General features: G+C 54.6%; 7 protein-coding genes and 3 non-coding genes across 10 annotated transcripts; 7 read left to right on the top strand and 3 right to left on the bottom strand.

Moving 5' to 3' along the window:
* Nucleotides 1-81, top strand: BO95DRAFT_t172. The gene has a single exon. It is a non-coding gene; the product is annotated as a tRNA-Ser (tRNA).
* A 1,334-nt stretch (nt 82-1,415) lies between these two features.
* Nucleotides 1,416-1,748, bottom strand: BO95DRAFT_432362 (uncharacterized protein; the record flags this gene model as incomplete). Its single annotated transcript, XM_025585055.1, has 1 exon — nt 1,416-1,748. One exon carries the CDS (start codon nt 1,746-1,748, stop codon nt 1,416-1,418), a length of 333 nt encoding a protein of 110 aa, XP_025441666.1.
* Nucleotides 1,749-2,501: 753 nt separating this feature from the next.
* Nucleotides 2,502-2,582, top strand: BO95DRAFT_t173. Its single transcript has one exon. It is a non-coding gene; the product is annotated as a tRNA-Ser (tRNA).
* A 649-nt stretch (nt 2,583-3,231) lies between these two features.
* Nucleotides 3,232-3,304, top strand: BO95DRAFT_t174. Its single transcript has one exon. It is a non-coding gene; the product is annotated as a tRNA-Thr (tRNA).
* Nucleotides 3,305-3,831: 527 nt separating this feature from the next.
* Nucleotides 3,832-6,964, top strand: kexB (kexin kexB). Its single transcript, XM_025590255.1, has 2 exons — nt 3,832-5,972; nt 6,025-6,964. Exons 1-2 carry the CDS (start codon nt 4,201-4,203, stop codon nt 6,776-6,778), a joined length of 2,526 nt encoding a protein of 841 aa, XP_025441667.1. The 5' UTR covers nt 3,832-4,200; the 3' UTR covers nt 6,779-6,964.
* A 250-nt stretch (nt 6,965-7,214) lies between these two features.
* On the top strand, nt 7,215-9,142 carry BO95DRAFT_473907 (sorting nexin-4; the record flags this gene model as incomplete). The annotated part of the gene is made up of 3 exons (XM_025589760.1): nt 7,215-7,649; nt 7,784-8,921; nt 9,129-9,142. Exons 1-3 carry the CDS (start codon nt 7,353-7,355, stop codon nt 9,140-9,142), a joined length of 1,449 nt encoding a protein of 482 aa, XP_025441668.1. The 5' UTR covers nt 7,215-7,352.
* Nucleotides 9,113-9,797, bottom strand: BO95DRAFT_148112 (uncharacterized protein). The gene is made up of 2 exons (XM_025580620.1): nt 9,482-9,797; nt 9,113-9,392 (listed from the first exon to the last, which is right to left on the bottom strand). The coding sequence occupies exons 1-2, from the start codon at nt 9,707-9,709 to the stop codon at nt 9,255-9,257; spliced, it is 366 nt and encodes a 121-aa protein (XP_025441669.1). The 5' UTR covers nt 9,710-9,797; the 3' UTR covers nt 9,113-9,254.
* Nucleotides 9,798-10,620: 823 nt separating this feature from the next.
* Nucleotides 10,621-12,422, top strand: BO95DRAFT_443326 (putative ubiquinone biosynthesis monooxgenase (Coq6)). Its single transcript, XM_025586642.1, has 2 exons — nt 10,621-10,847; nt 10,901-12,422. Exons 1-2 carry the CDS (start codon nt 10,667-10,669, stop codon nt 12,301-12,303), a joined length of 1,584 nt encoding a protein of 527 aa, XP_025441670.1. The 5' UTR covers nt 10,621-10,666; the 3' UTR covers nt 12,304-12,422.
* A 116-nt stretch (nt 12,423-12,538) lies between these two features.
* Nucleotides 12,539-14,724, bottom strand: BO95DRAFT_443327 (histidine--tRNA ligase). The gene is made up of 2 exons (XM_025586643.1): nt 13,090-14,724; nt 12,539-13,022 (listed from the first exon to the last, which is right to left on the bottom strand). Exons 1-2 carry the CDS (start codon nt 14,374-14,376, stop codon nt 12,738-12,740), a joined length of 1,572 nt encoding a protein of 523 aa, XP_025441671.1. The 5' UTR covers nt 14,377-14,724; the 3' UTR covers nt 12,539-12,737.
* Nucleotides 14,725-14,953: 229 nt separating this feature from the next.
* BO95DRAFT_473910 (kinase-like protein) lies at nt 14,954-16,717 on the top strand (the record flags this gene model as incomplete). The annotated part of the gene is made up of 9 exons (XM_025589761.1): nt 14,954-14,995; nt 15,050-15,135; nt 15,178-15,243; nt 15,341-15,593; nt 15,618-15,639; nt 15,722-15,803; nt 15,867-16,020; nt 16,118-16,297; nt 16,329-16,717. 9 exons carry the CDS (start codon nt 14,954-14,956, stop codon nt 16,506-16,508), a joined length of 1,065 nt encoding a protein of 354 aa, XP_025441672.1. The 3' UTR covers nt 16,509-16,717.
* Between the last annotated feature and the right edge of the window lie 2,331 nt (nt 16,718-19,048).

Genomic DNA, 19,048 nt, shown 5'->3' on the forward strand with positions numbered 1-19,048 from the left:
GACACTTTGACCGAGTGGTTAAGGTGCTGGCCTGCTAAGCCAGTGGGTTCGCCCGCGTGAGTTCGAATCTCACAGGTGTCGTATATCTATTTTTGTCAGAGACCCCAGGTATACTCTCCAACATTCTTCATCATCCAGACCCCATTGCTCGAATGCTCATCCTGCCATACACGACGACCAGATACATGCGTCGAACCAGCTCGGGTTGAGCAGCGGTACTACCGCCCTGACCCCACACCACGGCTCGGATGGGCCCGATCCATGAAAGAAGGGAGCCCGGGAAGCCGATTTCTGGGACTGCAAGCCTTCCGTCGTGCAGACTGGTCGTTACTCAATGTACTCCTCTTCCGTGTGTTTGACCGATCGATACGCACCCGCAAGAGGCGCAGTCGCACGACCCTGACACCCGAAAAGCCGACAATTATAATCGACGGGGTCGCAAGAGGGATATGACATATCCGAGTCCTGCAGCCCGGTACCGTGCGGCCGCTGTGCTTCTTACGAACCCGATGGCTTCCATCGAGTAGGTTGCTCAACGTCTTCACCGCGAACAGCCCCTCATATGCAGCTCAGCATTGCTGAACAAACGAGTGATGCACCCATCGGGCGAAAATGCATTGTGGTAACCCAGGAGCGTCCAGCCGGGAACGGGATGGAAATGCCGTAGGGCAGATGTATACAACCAACCGGCCAATCAGCTCGATTCATGCCATACTCGAGCATGCAGCTTCCGAAGAAATTCCAGTACCTTAGGTAGCTAGTTGGCTTTGGTGGTTATACTGACGAAAGGAGTATTATTAGCACACAGCGGGAGCAAGTGACAGAGCAAAGTCTGCATCGGCTAAGTGGTCATGGAAACTCTTCAGGTCAACACTCACCACACACGGAGCGAGAGTACTTGGATAACAGCTCCACCCAATTAGGCAGACTACTTGAACTTCTCCGATGAAATCTCAAATGAAATAGGCCGAAACACCACAACGTGGCGCGCATTACAGCGTGTGTATGGAACATTGTCAATGAGACCACTCACACAAATGGTGGCAAGTGATGTCCTCGAGGCTGTGACTGACGGAGTATTCTACAGGCCCCAGACACGAGCTTATGTCATTTCCTGCCACACACCAAGGGAGCGAGCAGGGCCTACAGTGCCTGTAGAGTATGCATGATCGGGACAAGCATTCTGCCACAAGGTCTGATAACATGGTCCACAACGTTGTGGTAGAGCCAAATTGTATGATTTTTTTCCTTGGGACAATTTATGCAGTAATAAAGTTTAGATTCCTTCTTATATCAAGCCTTGGACTCGGGGCCTGGCCACCTTTGGTGTCTAACTAACCATAAAGCCGGTGCAATCATGCGACAACAAATTGCACGACGACTACAAAGAGTGTCTCTCCGACAAAGGCAGGAAATCAAGTGTTCCATTCCTTAATCTTGTCCACATCAAGCCAGCGACGCTGACAAGCAGGGCAGGTCATCTCTTCATGCCCAGATGTGCGCCACCAAGTAAACAAACAGGCTATGTGGAAGGTTGTACCGCACTCTGCTCTACACCATTCCAGCACGGCTGTGTCTATCCCCAGCGGAGCAAGACAGATCAGACATGGATCCTCGGGACCGGTCCGACGACGCCTTCCACGTTCATGGGGCTCGTCCTGGGTATTGTGGGGCTGGGATTCAGATCTACTCGGCGGCAATGCCTGACCATCTTCCAAATCGCCACAAGAATGAGCCCCTTGATCCATGATGATTTAGTGGGCAAGCCACACAAGGACAAGCGTTTTATGAGAATGTCAAGTAATATGGAAATAGGTAGTAGCAGAGCTTGCAACCGGACCGGCAAGATTTACTTGGGACTCTGGGAGATCTAGAGACACCACGGGCTGGCCGCAAACCAATGATTCTTCGGGTGCTTCAAGCATATTTATATTCTCCGGCGCATCTAGAGGCACAAGAGGACAATGTATTGTAGGAGTTTTTCATCAGCAAAACCTTTTATCGGAAGGGAACTTTCCACCACAGCATTTGACGCCCATTACCCTCGCTTACCTGACATGCCACTGTTGCTTGATGTTGACTTAGAGCCTTATGATATCTCAAGTGCGCTGATGCATAAAGGCGGCATATCTCTGGAATAGAGAAAGGGCTTGAGCAGTCAGAGCATGGATGTGAAGCACCTCTTCCCCCAGTTCGTTTAAGAAAGGAAAGCTCTCCCTTGGCTTGGCTTCTATCCGCAACCCTGCAAGCACAGTAAGACTACCACACTCTAAGCAAACCCACACAAAGCTCAAGAAGCCTTTGTCATACATATGGGTGACTTTTCTCGTACCTCGCCGGGAGCCGTCATATCCATGACTTGGTTCTGACGTCGTGCAATCTTCGAACATCTTATCTGATCGATCAATCAACGATGTTTGGTCGATGCCAAAGTGATTCTCCGAGAACGACGGATTCTCATATGTGATATTTTGTAGATATTTGCCACTCATCAACAATTGGACACTTTGACCGAGTGGTTAAGGTGCTGGCCTGCTAAGCCAGTGGGTTCGCCCGCGTGAGTTCGAATCTCACAGGTGTCGTTTTTTTTGTGCCCCTTCTTTTGTCTCGCATGTTAAATGCCGCCCCTGCTGAAGGAATTGGGAAAGTTACACCAATATCTTACCCTTTTAGTCTCAATTGTTTTAGTATGTACATGCAATCGATATCCTTGCAAGACAAATGCCGCACGGCGTAAAATTATCTTCTTCCACTCCCAATTCTTACCTTGTAGGGCAACCACTGGCTTTATGCATCCACTGTCCTCAGACGTCCCAGTATAGTAGCAAATTTACCAGGGCTGCTGCTGGGTGGAGACTCACTTGCATGTGTTGATCGCAAGATCACCGTCCAACAATCCGAATTGTTTGGTCTGAGGACGAGGCACGGGCTGAGACTCCGAGCTCACTTGAACTATAGGTGAATAGCTGGAAAGGATCCAGTATGCTTCAGTACCTCGAGTCGTAGGTAGTAGTGCTGGTTGTATGCACCATGTAAGCGAGAAAGACAGTCATCAGTCAATTGGACAAATAAGCAATGCGGCTTTCTGTGCAGCTTCTCTTGCGAATTTTGCCTGGGTTGGATGGTCCTGGTTTGTCGCATACCTGGTCGTTGCCCATGATGATTCGAAACAATCTATAGTAGATGCTTTTAGAGATGGATAACATCCTATTGAAGCCATAAGACAACACCGCTCGCATGGCTTAGATGGTAAAGCGCAGCACTAGTAATGCTGAGATCCTCGGTTCGAGTCCGAGTGTGAGCAAGTCCACATATTATTTTTTGGTTTGCTTTGCCCTCTTTATGGCTACATGTTTTTCTTGACATCTCAGCCAGCTTTCATAGCATCTGATGTTGCGTCGTATTTACCACCGACATAGTCATTATCTCACCAGTCAACCCCGATCTGTCATCAGTTGTGACCGGGTGTTTACCCCTATTGACCGTCATGTTTCGCCAAGATGAACTCTGTAGCGTCTTTGTGGTGTATTCGAGGTCAACGACATGCATCCCAGTGGAAAAATCCTTCAAGACTCGGTGAATGAACTATAGCTCCAATGAATGTCAAATGAACCTATGTCCGAGCAATAACTAAGAATGATTTCGTCGTGCTTTGATACTCACGTATGGAGGACTGACTCAGCTTGGGGTGCCCACGTCAGGCCCAGGTGCCAAGAACCCACTGGGCTGACTCTAAGCCCAGGCAGGTTAGAGTCCAGGATGGCTCAAAGGCTCAAAGAAAGGAGCACGGGTGTCGCAGACTCACTCCCGTCTTTGTCTCCAGCCACGGGAGTCGGTCGCTAACTTGCGTGCTGCTATCTTAGTCTATGCTTTGCCGCCCCGAGGCGTAACTTAACCCCTACCGCTAAACCAATTGCTAACTTATTGAGAACACGTTCCTTTAATTCATCCCCCCAGAATTTTGGGGTCGGGTCTAATTGACTACCTATCAATCAACACCTCTCACACTCATTCCACCCCTCAAAACACCTCCTCTTCCATCGTTACCACCTAGCCTCGGTCTCGCGGACTCCCCTGGTCGATCGCTGCCCGGTTGCGAGACAACTTCGGTGTCTATGCCGCAATCACTATATCACCTGGCCCGATCTCTTTTCATCTCTCATTGAATAGACATTCTATCCCACCGACTGCGCTCCCGCCATGCGTCTTTCTGGTGGTGCCGCAGTGGCCCTCGGCTTCCTCTGTGCCTCTGCCACTGCCTCGGCCTCCCTCCACCCTCACCGATTCTACGAGACACGCGATTATTTCGCCTTGCATCTAGACGACTCCGCCTCCCCAGCTGACATCGCACAGCGACTGGGAGCTCGCCACGAAGGCCCCATCGGAGAACTGCCGCAACACCATACCTTCTCCATCCCCAGAGAGAGCAGTGATGAAGTCACCACGCTGTTGGATCAGCTGCGGCATCGGAGGAGTTTGCGACGACGCTCCGGCGATTCGGTTGCTGGCCTCCCAGCCTTGAGCAAGAGAGTGGAGGGGCTCGATGGCATTCTCTGGTCCGAAAAGCAGGCCCCGAAGAAGAGATTCCAGAAACGAATTCCCCAGCCAGTGAATGTCCACCGGTCGCCCGCTGCCCCCAAAGAGGACCCGGTAGCCGCTCAGGCTCAACAGCAGATTATAACTTCCCTGGGGATCGCAGACCCCATCTTCAACGGGCAATGGCATCTCTACAATACTATCCAGGTTGGGAATGATCTGAATGTAACCGGGCTTTGGTTGGAGGGTATTACCGGAGAAGGCGTCACTACTGCAGTGGTCGATGATGGGTTAGATATGTACAGCAATGATCTCAAACCCAACTATTTCGCCGAGGGCTCGTACGACTACAACGACAAGGGTCCTGAACCGAGGCCGCGTCTCAGCGACGACCATCACGGCACCCGATGCGCGGGTGAGATTGCTGCGGCAAGAAACGATGTTTGCGGCGTGGGTGTCGCCTACGATAGTCGCATTTCAGGCATCCGAATTCTGTCCGAACCAATCGACGACACCGACGAGGCAGCAGCCATCAACTATGCCTATCAAGACAATGATATCTACTCGTGCTCGTGGGGTCCGTTCGACGATGGCGCCACGATGGAGGCACCCGGTGTCTTGATCAAGCGCGCTATGGTCAATGGCATTCAGAACGGTCGCGGGGGACGAGGCTCGATCTTTGTCTTCGCGGCCGGCAATGGGGCAAATTATGACGACAACTGCAACTTTGATGGGTATACCAACAGCATCTACAGCATCACCGTCGGTGCAATCGATCGTGAGAACAAACACCCCAGCTACTCCGAATCTTGCTCAGCTCAGCTGGTTGTCGCATACAGCAGCGGCTCAAACGACGCAATTCATACTACCGATGTGGGTACTGACAAGTGCTACTCGTCGCATGGAGGTACTTCTGCCGCCGGTCCGCTGGCTGCAGGTACATTGGCTCTCGCGCTCAGCGTGAGACCCGAGCTTACTTGGCGCGATGCCCAATATCTGATGGTGGAGTCAGCAGTACCTGTCCACGAGAATGATGGGAGCTGGCAGGATACAAAGAACGGCAGGAAGTTCAGTCACGATTGGGGATTCGGCAGGGTCGACGCCTACACGCTGGTGCAGAAAGCGAAGACTTGGGACCTGGTGAAGCCCCAAGCATGGTTCCACTCCCCATGGCTGCGAGTACACCATGAGGTCCCACAGGGCGACCAAGGACTGGCCAGCTCGTACGAGGTTACTCGAGCAATGATGGATGAAGCCAACCTCGAGCGCCTGGAGCATGTGACTGTAACGATGAATGTGAACCATACACGCCGTGGAGACTTGAGCGTTGAATTGCGCAGCCCGGAAGGGCTGGTCAGCCACCTCAGTACGGCCAGAGAACCCGATAATGAGCGGGAGGGCTATGTGGACTGGACTTTTATGAGTGTTGCGCACTGGTAAGTCACTCGTCTCTTCTTCCCTTGTTGGCTTGTGCTAATCTATTCCTAGGGGCGAGTCTGGTGTCGGCAAATGGACCGTGATCGTCAAGGATACTCTTGTCAATGAGCACAGCGGTCAATTCATCGACTGGCGGCTTAATCTCTGGGGAGAGGCTATCGATGGCACCAACCAGCCCTTGCACCCCATGCCTACCGAACACGATGACGACCACGAATACGAGGACACCAGTGTGGCCACGACCAGCATTGATCCTGGCCCTGCCAAGACGCAGCCTCCCGCGAAGCCTACCGATGTCGTTGATCGTCCGGTGAACGTCAAGCCCACTACAACGGCGGTGCCGACTGGAACCGAGGACAAGTTGGTCTCCCCTACCGAGACTGACGTTGCTGCTTCGCCCTCAGCCGCTTCCGACAGCTTCCTGCCATCCTTCTTCCCAACATTTGGCGCATCGAAGCGAACCCAAGCCTGGATCTATGCCGCGATCGGGTCAATTATCGTCTTCTGCATCGGATTAGGCGTCTACTTCCATGTCCAGCGCCGCAAACGCCTCCGCAACGACAGCCGGGACGACTATGACTTTGAGATGGTTGAGGACGAGGATGAGCTGCAAGCGATGAATGGACGGTCGGCGCGCACTCGCCGCCGCGGTGGTGAGTTATACAACGCCTTTGCTGGGGAGAGCGACGAAGAGCCCCTCTTCAGCGACGACGATGAAGAACCGTACAGGGACCGGGGCATCAGCGAGGAACATGACCGTGATGGTGCAACTGGAGGACACCATCCGAGAACAGCGGACGAATAGACTTTCTGATCGTTTGGGTCTTTACTTATTTCATGTTGCTTGATCTATGGCATTATGAGCATTATTACTCACTTTTGATTCCCTTTGGATTGCTGAGAAGGTGTCTTCTTTTCAAGTGCATGAAAGCGAAAGGAGAAAAGCTGTGTATATAGCAAGGATAGCTAACACCTCGTAATAACAATGAGGATGGTAAGAATTAGCGATGAGTCGAGAGCGATTCGTACATTACCTTGCACCTTCTACATAGTAACTATTTTCGTAACTACCTAGTAACTACCCACCGAGTCCACAGTCTAGTCGCTTTCGTCCCAGTTCGGGAGGGATCTTGGCAATGACGGCAGCTGCTTCCCCCCGACCCCCCGACCCTCAACGGAACCTCACCTCCACATCCTGCGACCTAAAGCTATTCTTCTCCGCATTACAACAATCCACCCCACTTCATCACTTATTCTTCCCATGTTGTGATTCCGGCACGCCCTTTGTCAGGCTTCAACTTCCCAATCAGGCACGTAGTTCCGACACAGCGCAGATAAATCCCCCGCCGGCTCTCGACGGCAGCCGAACCCCTCGCTCGATGGATCACCACGACGACTTCGACAGCGTCTCGTGGCGCCACGAACCCGACAGTGATGTCTCACGACCTACAACCTCCGGAACGGACGCAGAAGAAGAGCCGCATGGATACGGTCATGATGTCAATGGCAAGCGACGAATGAGCTCCGCCCAAGAGAACACCCAAGCCGGACCAATGGCCGATGCCGTGGATCTCGCTGGGATCGGAGACGGCGTGCTCGAGTGCCGGGTCGACTCGCCTCTGAAGGAGAATGACGGCACGAAAGATGCATACATATCCTACTTGGTCACGACACAGGTGGGTGGTCCCTTCATACGCGGTGTCGCTGTCGCTGCCAGCACGGCTGCCTAGCCGCCCGGGGGAGGAGGGGAAAGGGAGGAGGATGCTAGGGACAGGATGGACTCGAGTTCTAATCTACCTGCTTGTCACAGACCGACTTCAAGTCCTTTCAAAAATCCGAGTTCACCGTACGACGACGATTCACCGACTTCTACTTCCTCTACAAGACGCTGTACCGCGAGTATCCCGCGTGCGCGGTCCCGCCGCTGCCGGATAAGCATAAGATGGAGTATGTCCGAGGCGATCGGTTTGGGCCGGAGTTCACCACACGCCGCGCGTGGTCTCTACATCGATTCCTGAAGCGTCTGACGTTGCACCCGGTGTTGCGTCGGGCGCCGTTGCTGGCGATCTTCCTGGAGTCGCCCGACTGGAACGCTCACATGCGGCTGCGCTCGTCTCGCAACTCGACCAGCACGTCCGACGGGAGTGGGGTGCCGGGCCTGTTCGACAACTTCACTGACACGTTCGTCAATGCGTTCACCAAGGTGCACAAGCCGGATCGGCGATTCATCGAGGTCCGGGAGAAGGCCGATAAGCTGGACGAGGACTTGAATCACGTGGAGAAGATCGTGGCTCGGGTCGCGCGACGGGAGTCGGACCTCGAAGCGGACTACAACGACTTGGCGACGCAGTTCCGGAAGCTGACGCCACTGGAGCCGGAGGTGGAGGTGCCGTTGCAGGTGTTCGCGGCCTCGGTGGAGGAGACCGGCCGTGGCCTGAAGACGCTCAAGGACCACACCGATCAGAATTACTTGGGCTCGTTGCGGGATATGGAGGCGTACATTGTGTCGCTCAAGTCCTTGCTTAAGACGCGCGAGCAGAAGCAACTGGACTTCGAGGCCCTGGTGGATTATCGGAACAAAGCCGTGGCTGAGCGGGATTCGCTGGCCTCGAACCCGTCGTCGTACTATGCTTCGAATCCGCTGACCTCGTCGCCCGCATCGTTCATCCGATCCAAGATGGAGGACATGCGGGGAGTCGACCACGAGCAGTCGCGGCGCGAACGGGTGCGGAAACTGGAGCTTCGGATCGACGAGTTGACACGGGAGGTGGAATCGGCCAAGACAACGTCGGAGATGTTCGACGAGGAGGTGGTGCGCGAGGTGGCCGACTTCGAGCGGATCAAGGCGGTGGAGTTCAAAGACACCCTGGGGGCTATGGCGGAGAAGCACATCGACTTTTACCAGGGCGTGCTGAATACCTGGGAGCGGTTCGTCGCCGAGATGGAGGGTGATCTGGATGAGAACGCGGGGGAAGCTGGGACCGGCCAAAGTCGGTAGCTTTGTGTGCGTTGTGTTTTATGATCATGTTGTGCGTTCCAACTCCCTCTAGGTATACTCTCTATTGTTCTATCGGACTAGCCTGTTGCTTTGCCGTGCCTGCCGTGCCTGCTTATACCTCTTCCTCTGTCAATCAAGGGTTTTTCATTCCATACAGCAGAAGGGGGGTGAAGAGGAGAGACAAAAAGAGCTAGGCTGATGAAAAACAATCACGACGTCTCATTATGTATACTCTTTCCCCCGGATTCATCTCCCTTTCCCCAGATCTATACAACCCCCAACCCTAACTCCCCACCAACCGATCCCTCACCCTCTGACTCTCCGCCCACTCCAAATCCACCGGACTCGGATTCTGCTGCCCCACCGACGGATCCAGAACCGCCAAATCCAAGGCGCGAGTCGTTTGCCTCCGAACGAGCTTCTATAGTTGCCGTGCATGCCCCGGAGATTAGTCTTGGAGCTGCCTTTCCGCTCTGAACATGACCCAGACGAAAAGGGGGTGAGACCCACCTCGCGATAGATCTGATTCGGCGTCTTCGTGATTTGTGTGCTGTCCTTCGGGTTCTCGCCGGCGATCAGGCGCAGGTAGACTTCATGGTCGTAGTCGATTTGGTGGGATTGCGGGGAGGCGAAGTTGGCGCTCAGGTGGAGGGGTTGGGATTTGGGTGGTGATGTTTGTGGTGATGTTGTTGTTGTTGTGGATGTATGGGACGGTGTAGATGGGGCGTTGGATGCCATGGTTAGGTAGGCTTGCGGTCAGGATTGAGCCGGTTCTATTCAGGTTCTCACAGTCTGCGATATTGGCAACATGTACTATAGGTATGGATGGGATGAACAGTGCGACAGTATTTTCAAGAGCTCCCAAGGAAAGGGGCCAGATTTCTTTTATTTGTTTTTGATCAGTTTTCTGGTCTACTAACTTATCGACTCCTTCAGGTCTGCATTGCATGTCTGACGGGATTGTGGCGGAGTGAGTGCATTAGGGGGGCTGTGAACGCGTATGGTACATGAGTACTGGCTGGGATTGGTATGCTGGGCGTGAAAGGTTTGTTTCAAATTACGCAGTATAGGTAAGTGAGTTGAGTTATGCACAAAGAAAAGGAATTTTGGGCGATTATGGTTTGCCACTGAGTCATTTGATCGGCAGGGAATGTTTTCCATTTCTTCATTTCTCGGGGTTTGGTGCTGGGGATTGAGGTTTGGAGGTTGCGGATGCATATTATGCAGAGAAGACAGTGAAGTCAGTGTTGGGGTGGAGAGGCAGGGCACTGTGTGAGGCCTTGCGAGAGAGAAGCTGATCTCATCTTCTTGGATACAGACAGACATAAGGAAGAGTATATACTCCATCTACTCATGCTAATTCGGGAACGAAGTCCGAGGGTGACGGAGATGGTGCCCGCTGGTTTCTGCCACCGCCTCGATTGACCAGTCTGGCTCCACTTTATTTCCGGGCTGTTCCTGGCGTTTTTGGCATTTCGACTCGCGAGCCTGGAGGTTGCCAGCATTCTGCCGCCTAAGGCGGTGGTATAGGCGGTCAGGCGGTCGAGTGGTCGAGTGTAGGTGAGCGGCCGTTTGTCTGGTTTGTCTGGTTTGCAAGCCGTCAATCAGCCAACATCCACCCGATACTTCGATTCCGTCCGGATAATTCCCGGTTGATGACCGCGTCGTCTTTTGTTCGAATACTTCAACATCACCATGCGCGCTCTTGTACGAACGGCCACACGGCCCTACGTCTGCCCATCTTGTCAATTGGGTCGTCTCTCCGCTCGCCGCCGGTTCGCATCCGCCTCCACCCCGAGCAGCGCATCGCCCGAGATCTACGATGTCGTTTGCGTCGGCGGTGGTCCTGCAGGTCTAGGCCTGCTCGCAGCTCTACGTATGCAGTCTCAAACTTCCTATATCCCATGGACATGACCTAACAAAGATCAGGAGCTACCCCCGCTACCTCCAAGCTCAAGGTCGCCCTCGTGGAGACCCAGGACCTGCAGAAAGCCCGCTCATGGTCCCTCGATGCGCAGCACTACTCCAACCGCGTCAGCAGTCTCACACCCTCCTCCGTTTCCTTCCTCCAGAAAATCGGCGTCTGGGACAATGTCGACACAGCGCGTGTCCAGCCCTACCAAGAAATGCAGGTTTGGGATGGTGAAACCGGCTCGCGCATTACCTTCGATTGGTCCATGGAGACCTCGCCGTTCGAGGACCTGCGCACCGTCGCAACCATGACCGAGAACTCCAACCTAGTGCGCGCCCTCCTCTCGCGCATCGCCGAGTCTGGAGACGAGAACCTCTCGATCTTCTCTAATACCACTGTCTCCTCCATCGCCAACGGCTCCGACATCCCCGACGGCCCCGACCTCTCCGCCTGGCCCGTCCTCTCCCTCGCCCCGACGACGACCTCCTCCTCCGCACAACCGCCCAAGCAGATCGCCGCCCGCCTCCTCGTTGGCGCCGACGGCATCAACAGCCCCGTCCGGCGCTTCGCCGACATCTCCACCTCAGGCTGGGACTACGACCGACACGGCGTCGTCGCGACGCTCTCCCTGTCCGACCTGGACCCGGTGCACAGCACCCCCAACATCAAGACCGCCTTCCAGCGCTTCCTCCCCGCGCTCGGCGGTCCCATCGCCCTCCTGCCCCTCCCCAACAACACAGCCAGCCTCGTCTGGTCGACCACCGTCGCCAACGCCGCATACCTCAAATCCCTGCCCCCGCGCGCCTTCACCGCGACGGTCAACGCCGCCTTCCGCCTCTCCATGATCGATCTAACCTACATGCTTCGCATGGAACGCCCCTCCGCCACCTCTCCCACATCCACCGACTCCTCCTCTTCCTCCTCCTCCGCCGCCGTCGACCCGCACGAAGACGAACTCACCTGGCGCCTGCAACACACCCCGCAGCCCCGCAAGCCCAGCCAGCTGCCGCCACTCGTCACCGGCGTGCAAGAGGGCAGCGTCGCCTCCTTCCCGCTGCGCTTCCGCCACGCCTCGACCTACATCTCGCCGCGCGTCGCCCTGATCGGCGACGCCGCGCACGTCATCCACCCGCTCGCCGGCCAGGGCCTGAACCTGGGCCTCGGCGACGTGGCCGCGCTGGCCCAGACAGTCGAGTACGCCGCCACCCACGGCATGGACGTCGGCGACCTGCTGACCCTGGAGCGCTATGCCGGGGAGCGCTTCGCGACCAACGCCAAGATCGGCGGCGCCTGCGACGTCCTGCACAAGCTGTACAACGTCCCCGGCAACGGGCCGGTGGCGTGGGCGCGCAGCTTCGGGCTGGATGTCATTGATGCGGTGCCGTTCGTGAAGGGGCTGTTGATGCGGGGGGCGCAGTGATTCATGCCTGGATAGAGAGGTAGTTCCGCCCTATGTTTTCTCTTCCCGTGTATGACTATATTACCTTCTTTTGGCTACTACATATCTGGTCTTGATTATGGAACTAAGGATGTCGCATGGTTGGCAGCATCTAAAGTAGTTGCACTGTAGCTGTCCTGCACTCTTCCCCTTACAAAGCTTTCACATAAAGCAAGTAGAAAATAAAGGTACACTGGCACACCAGCACAGCATTACACCACTCTAAACCGAACTCCAAACAAAGTCTTCGAAACGCTTCCACGCTCTCAATTCGACTGCAATCTAAAAAAAAAACTGGGTATTCTTTCCAACATTTCCCCCCTCTTAGTGAAATTTTCTTTTGGCGCGTGTATCTAATATGCACACATTGTATTTTGCCCCGCTTCCTTTGTGTAACTTTTTTCTTTTGAAATGAATCAAGCCTCTACCTTGGTAGCCTCCAACTGCTCCGTAATTTCCTGCACGTCTTGGCCACGGCGCTTGTTGGCGACGCGGGTCTTGATCTCGGCCGGCAGGGCGGCCAGGTCGACCAGCACGCCTTCCTTCTCGGGGTGGCCGTCCTCGAGGCCCATCTCCTTGATGCGGACCTTGCCGGCGGCGAGCTCGTCCTCGCCGAGGATGACGGCGAAGGGGACGCCGACTTGTTCGGCGGCCTTGAATTGTTGGGGGAGCTTGGGCTTGACCTTGTAGGAGAATTCGGCCTGCATGGTTTGAAAGATTAGTGGGGGAACGAAAAGGAAAGTTCTAAAGGTAGGGAGAGGAATATACCTTGACACCTGCGTTCCACAGCGACTGACACACGGTCATGCGCTCCTTCAGCATGCCGGTGAAGCCCTTACCGCCGAAGGCCATGACGTAGGCGTCGACTTCGCTGCTGCGGAGGGCCTCGGCGCTCTTCTCACGCTCGATGCGCGCCTTGGTGATGGAGAAGATGCGGTCGACACCGAAGGAGACACCCACGCAGGGGATCTGGGCCTTGGGCAGGAACATGCCCACGAGGTTGTCGTAGCGGCCACCGGCGGCGACACTGCCCACGCCCAGTGTCGGGTCGTTGGACCGGTCGTCGTCCTCCAGGGTCTTGGACTTGTCCTTCTTGGCCTTCTTCTGCACGGCCTGGGCCTCCGCGGAGCCCTTCTGCACGGCGGGGGCGGAGCCCTCGGTGACGACCTCGTAGATCACGCCGGTGTAGTAGTCCAGCCCACGGGCGAGACTCAGGTCGAAGGAGATGCGGTCCAGCACGCCAAAGGCCTCGAGGTAGTCCATCAGCAGCGCCATGTCGTCGAGACCGGCCTTGGCGTTGGCGTTGGCCGTCAGGGTCTCGTCCGCGAGGAGGCCGTCCAGCAGCTCGCGGCCGCCCTTCTTCTGGGCGTAGGACCAGATCTGGTCGGCGACGGCGCCGTCCAGTCCCTTTTCGTCGACCATCTCCTTGCGCACGTCCTCCCACGGCATCTTGTCCAGCTTGTCGACGGCGCTCGAGATGGGGCGGATTTTGTCAGCGGGGACGCCGCAGACCTCGAAGAGGCCGTCGAGGATCTTGCGGTGGTTGATCTTGATGTTGTAGCGGCCCTTCCAGCCCAGCTCCTCGAAGACCTCGGTGACGATGCGCAGGATCTCCGCGTCGGGCACCATGGGGTCGAAGGTGCCGGCGATGTCGAAGTCACACTGGTAGAACTCGCGCATGCGGCCCTTGCTGACGGCGGGCTGGTCGCGCCGGTACACCTTGGCGATGTGGTAGCGCTTCATGCTGCGCACGTCCGGGTTCATGGCCAGCCAGCGGGCGAAGGGCACGGTCAGGTCGTAGCGGAGCGAGCAGATCTCCCCACCCTGGTCCTGCAGGTCGTAAATGAGCTTCGAGTCCTCGCCATACTTGCCGGCCAGGATCTCGCGGAGTTCGAAAACGGGGGTATCGAGGGCGGTGCCGCCGTGGCGCTTGAAGACGTCGGCGATGGTGGAGAAGATGCGGTCGCGGAGGAGGGCGTCGGACCCGGACCAGTCCTTCGTACCCTTAGGGGTCTTCAGGTTGAAAGAGACCTTAGATTCCTTGTCCTTAGGCATTGTGTTGTCTGAGAAGGGGGATGTGGAGGAGGATGAGGAGGGAAAAGAAGAAGTGGAAGAGGGGACGGCCGGAGGAGTCAGAGAAGAGAAAGAGGAGAAAGAAGAACAGGATGAAGAATGGTGGGGGATGGTGGGGGCTCGACTGATTGGGCGGGCAACTGGTGGGCGGCCGCTGTTGCTGTTGCTGTTGTTGCTGCTGCTGCTGATGCTGCGAATACTACAACCACTCTGGTGAGTTGGTCTCCGTGTTAAGCCAATTGCTCGTCGAGAGCAGCGCAATGACACGGGTCGCAGTGGAGAGGGCATTCAAATGAACGAAGAAAGTTGTTCTCAAAGTTGTTGATCGAATGCCATCCATGAATGACCGGGAAAGAAAGTCGCCTCCTTCAATCCTCCTTCCCGCGGCTTGACCCGGCCGTTTCTCGGCCCTCAATTTCTCCGTTCTTCACTCAATCCGGAAATTAGGGCAGATCTATAGGGCATACATCTTGTAGGAGGCAGAATGATTCAACAAGAGCATATCAATTGACGCGTCTCGCCTTGCTACACAGGAGCTTGACTCGATCAATACTGACAGATGTCGTATCTTGAGGAACACCCACAGCGAGCTGTGTCCGACGTACCCATGCATCTCACCAATCCAGACATGCCCACCATGCGATGAACACCCGAGCCCAGGACCTTTCCAACTTCTGGCTGTAAATTGATCGACGCATCCACCAAGATCGAAGAAAAAACTTTACCAAGCTATATCTCAGAGTCATACTACCCAGTGGAATAAGGAGAGATCATAAACGACAGATATCAAGTGATCTCTAAGATCGGCGAAGGTGGGCAGACGGCCGTCTGGCTGGCTCGCGATCTCGTGTAAGTCCGAATACAAAGCAGCAAACCAAGAGCTAGGTCTTGTTAAAAGTGGCCTTGAAAGAAGCGAGTCGACTCACGTCGTCCTTAAAGTCTATAGACTGGACCGAGGAACGGAACATGGGATCGGTGTCTACAATCGCATACAATCCATAGAGACCGACCGCCCTGGCCAAACGGACATCCGCAAACTCCTCGATCATTTCTGCCTTCACGGTCCCAACGGTCGTCACGCATGTCTAGTCCATGAACTCCTCGGGATGAGTCTGCTCGAGCTAGATGAAATCGGACGCAGCCTTGGTGTCAAAGATCCCGTTCCAAGACTCGATCAAGCCAAGCCACTGATCCGGAGAGTCTTGTAATAAACTATGCACCAGGGGGCCCATCTGATCCATGCTGGTAATGCTTTGACTCCCTTCTTCTAACGGTCTCAGTGACTTTCTAACCCAGGGGGTGACCGGCCCTGACTTTCATCATCTAGATCTTCAGATGGAAAACCTACTTCTGCCGGCGGCTTCTCCGGTCAGAATGTCTAAGTACGAGGAAAATGTGATCAAATGCCCGTTGCCACGGAAAGTCCTCAAAAATCGAACCATCTATACCACAAAATGATTCCCTACATGAAGGGGACTCCCCGTGCTGTGCGTTTTTGGAGAAACACGATTCGGCGGCAAGCACAATTGCGGGAGGGTCATGCCGGACTTCAACCGTGCGCCTAAGGTTATTCTGGGCTTTCCGAGCTGGGACTACAAAGTTGACAGCTGGGGGGCTGGGATGTTGGTAAGTCTTCCAATACTACCCTTTCCCGGTCCCATTTCGCGGACTCTATGAGATTTGAGGATCCAATCTACTGATATGGGCCTCTCCGGGGAAATAGACTTGGGACTCTATCAGCACTCGCACATTGATCACGAATCACAAGAAGGACGGTCATTGGGACGATGGCGCCCACATCGCGGAGTTGGTCGCTCTTCTCGGGCACCCCCCTCGCGAGTCCACCCGTCAGGGAACCTATAGTCATCTTTTCTGGGATGCCAACGGGTACTGGACAGACCTGGTCCCTATCCCGGACCGAAGTCTCGAACAAGCCGCGGCCTAATATCGATTGCGAGGACCTGAAGGGCTTCCTGCGGTGGCTGCGTCGAGCACTGCAGTGGAATCCCAAAGTCCGTCCGACGATCTTGGATCTGTTCATGGACCCATGGCTGATGAGTGCAGAGAGACGACCCGGCTTGAGAGGACTATCCAGATATCGTCGGGGTGGTTGAGATCATCGACTGATTCGGTGGTCGAAACCAATTCCTTGGACTTTGGGGGAAGTCGATTCATCAATCTTGCGCACTTCGTGCTTTGTGTTTCTGTTCTTATTGCCGACTGTGCTTATGCTTCTGAGGGAGATCTGGAATTTTCTACTTCGTCAATTATCTTATGCATCAGAATGAATATCTAGTTCGAGAATTTAGTCAAGGAATTGGATCTTATCGGAATAGTATTCGAATATAAGCAACGAGCCTACAGTTCCTAGTATGTAGCTGTGTCGCGTGGTTCTCCGTTACTTAGCGCGTGTCATTTTGGCCGTGGCTTACTCAATTACCATTGGTGAGGACATGAGAATCACCGCTCACCAATGCTTTTATTTCGACTCCGGACACTGACGCAGGCTGACAGCATCACTCCCCTACTCAACCATTGAATTGGGAGTCTCGTGCTCTCCCCCCATTCTTTGTGGGCAATGGAAAGAATGGGGTCCATCCACATAGTAAGCTTCATTGGCGGGATGGGAAGAGGGGCGCAGGTGCATGGGGTGATGTGACCCAGTCACTGACAGATAGACGGTCTGTACGGAGTCAGAAACCGAAGTCAGGTACATTCATGTATGTACCTGTACGGTAAGAGTAAGAGCAGTCAGACTTTTGCGGGGCCTGCGTGGGAATTCACACCGATTGGCTCAGTGCTGCTCCAGCACAAGTGGGGGTCAACAACTGGGCGGACGATTCTACTTGGACTGATTAATCCATTCTACTCAAGTAACTTAACCTATTCATAAGTGGTCTGCTTATCAGGACCATCATGACAGACTATCTCTCTTCCTGTAGAGTATCGGTCCAGCATTTCCCTACCGGTTTGTGTGACACCGGTGACACCGCTGTCAAAACAAGCTGAAACCGCAGAGTGCCCCAAAGATGAAACACAGACCAGACTCGTGGGGTCGTGGCTATGCTATCCCGAGTCGGATATAGAAGCCTGATTTGAGTTTGACATCAGCATGCAACCAGCCATGCATGCCCATGCATTTATCCATCCTGGCAGGGCACACTTTTCGAAAGCGGTAACAGACACGAGTGGCTGGTCTGTTGGTATGTTGGTACACGAGTACATGAATACGTACCGGTATATCAGGATCCCAGGAGGAGAGACGGCTAATGTTATACGAGTCTTCCCCTCAGCATGCGTATGGCGCTAGTATCTCAAATGCTGGGGTGATGGGGAATGGTGGGGAGCTGCAATGATCTCGATTGGTCTGCTGGCCCTTTGATGATCCTGGTGTTTCCACGTGGTTCTGGTGTACCATCTTACATTACCTTACCAGTTCACAGAAACGTAAGGTATGACGTTGGTAACGGCTTCCGCGGTCGGGGAGGAGATCGAGTCTTGAGATTCTGATTCTCACTCCGTATCTGAGTAGGAAGTCTTCCAGACAAACCCTCCATCCATAGGGTAGAAAGGTGTGCAATTTGTTCACTGCTCTCAGGTGTACTGTACCTGATTGAAACACTTTCAACCGGAATACTCGAACCTCAGGTTGCCTTCGTGCCTCCCTCCCCCTTATCATTCCTATGTTTAGCTGTCTATCCCTGGGATGTCAAACTCACCTTCTGGACTCCTGAATTACGACCGCTAAGAGTGGCCACCAGCACTGAAGCCGCCCGCCAAGGACGCCCGCTAGGACAGGCCCCGACCAGGGAGGTCACCAAAATCACGCACTGCATTTCGTCCCGCTGCCTAGGGCTAAATCCCATGGCTTTTCATTCGTGGTCAATATTCCGATCCCTCTCCTTTTGTTCATATGCAGCAAACCGGAGAAGGGCGTGGCAAGGTAGTCCAACGATCTTGTTTGGGTGCTCATACTTGCAGCTGCAGGTCAGTCGCTCGGCCGGACTGTATCTTGATCGCTACTACTTGATAGCATTCGGGCGGTTGTGATGGCTCATTGGCGAGCTAGGCCATGCCAATGGGCTGGCAACCTATCATAATCTGGGGATGGCGAGGTCGATGCAACCCCGGCCGCAACCTTTGGCTGCACCTGATGATGCGTGCTATATTATCCGAAGGATTGCTTCGCCCGGCTCTAGAAGGTCACCCTCACTTTCTGGTTGCTCTCTGCTGTGCTTCCATGTTCTGCGACCTGCCCCAATGGGCCTGATGGTGGTGCATACCACGACGTTCTGGTTTAAGAGACTGTCACACAACGTCGAGCCGTTGGTAAACGTGTGTAGCCTGTGTAGCCCTTCGTAGGCCGCAGGGCTACTGACTGGAATTCTCCGGTGATATAATTACATATGTGTAGTTGGTCTGACACTTGTTGGGCGGAGGGTGCTAGGCTGCCAGCAGTCCGACCGGCCACCGGGTGGATGTGCTCCAGAGATGTTTGCCTGTGGCCATTGAAAATCGAGATTGGGCCTCGCGCACGTCCATGTTTCATTGTCTGGTGGAGGAGCTTAAACCAAGTCATTATTTGACTGACGTAGAGATTCGAATGTCCCGGACCACATCAACGTAGCAACCCGGCTTTTCCCCCTCTCTCCCC

Source organism: Aspergillus brunneoviolaceus (genome assembly GCF_003184695.1).
Source record: "Aspergillus brunneoviolaceus CBS 621.78 unplaced genomic scaffold BO95scaffold_38, whole genome shotgun sequence".
Lineage (NCBI taxonomy): Eukaryota > Fungi > Ascomycota > Eurotiomycetes > Eurotiales > Aspergillaceae > Aspergillus > Aspergillus brunneoviolaceus.

Excerpts from the sequence above, each read along its gene's own strand:
- BO95DRAFT_148112 (XM_025580620.1), bottom strand. The coding sequence starts at position 9,709 with ATGGCATCCAACGCCCCATCTACACCGTCCCATACATCCACAACAACA. Across the intron at positions 9,393-9,481 it reads CGAATCAGATCTATCGCGAG|AAGCTCGTTCGGAGGCAAAC; the intron begins GTGGGTCTCACC and ends CGGCAACTATAG.
- kexB (XM_025590255.1), top strand. The coding sequence starts at position 4,201 with ATGCGTCTTTCTGGTGGTGCCGCAGTGGCCCTCGGCTTCCTCTGTGCC. Across the intron at positions 5,973-6,024 it reads TTTATGAGTGTTGCGCACTG|GGGCGAGTCTGGTGTCGGCA; the intron begins GTAAGTCACTCG and ends ATCTATTCCTAG.
- BO95DRAFT_443326 (XM_025586642.1), top strand. The coding sequence starts at position 10,667 with ATGCGCGCTCTTGTACGAACGGCCACACGGCCCTACGTCTGCCCATCT. Across the intron at positions 10,848-10,900 it reads AGGCCTGCTCGCAGCTCTAC|GAGCTACCCCCGCTACCTCC; the intron begins GTATGCAGTCTC and ends AACAAAGATCAG.
- BO95DRAFT_443327 (XM_025586643.1), bottom strand. The coding sequence starts at position 14,376 with ATGCCTAAGGACAAGGAATCTAAGGTCTCTTTCAACCTGAAGACCCCT. Across the intron at positions 13,023-13,089 it reads TGTGGAACGCAGGTGTCAAG|GCCGAATTCTCCTACAAGGT; the intron begins GTATATTCCTCT and ends CAAACCATGCAG.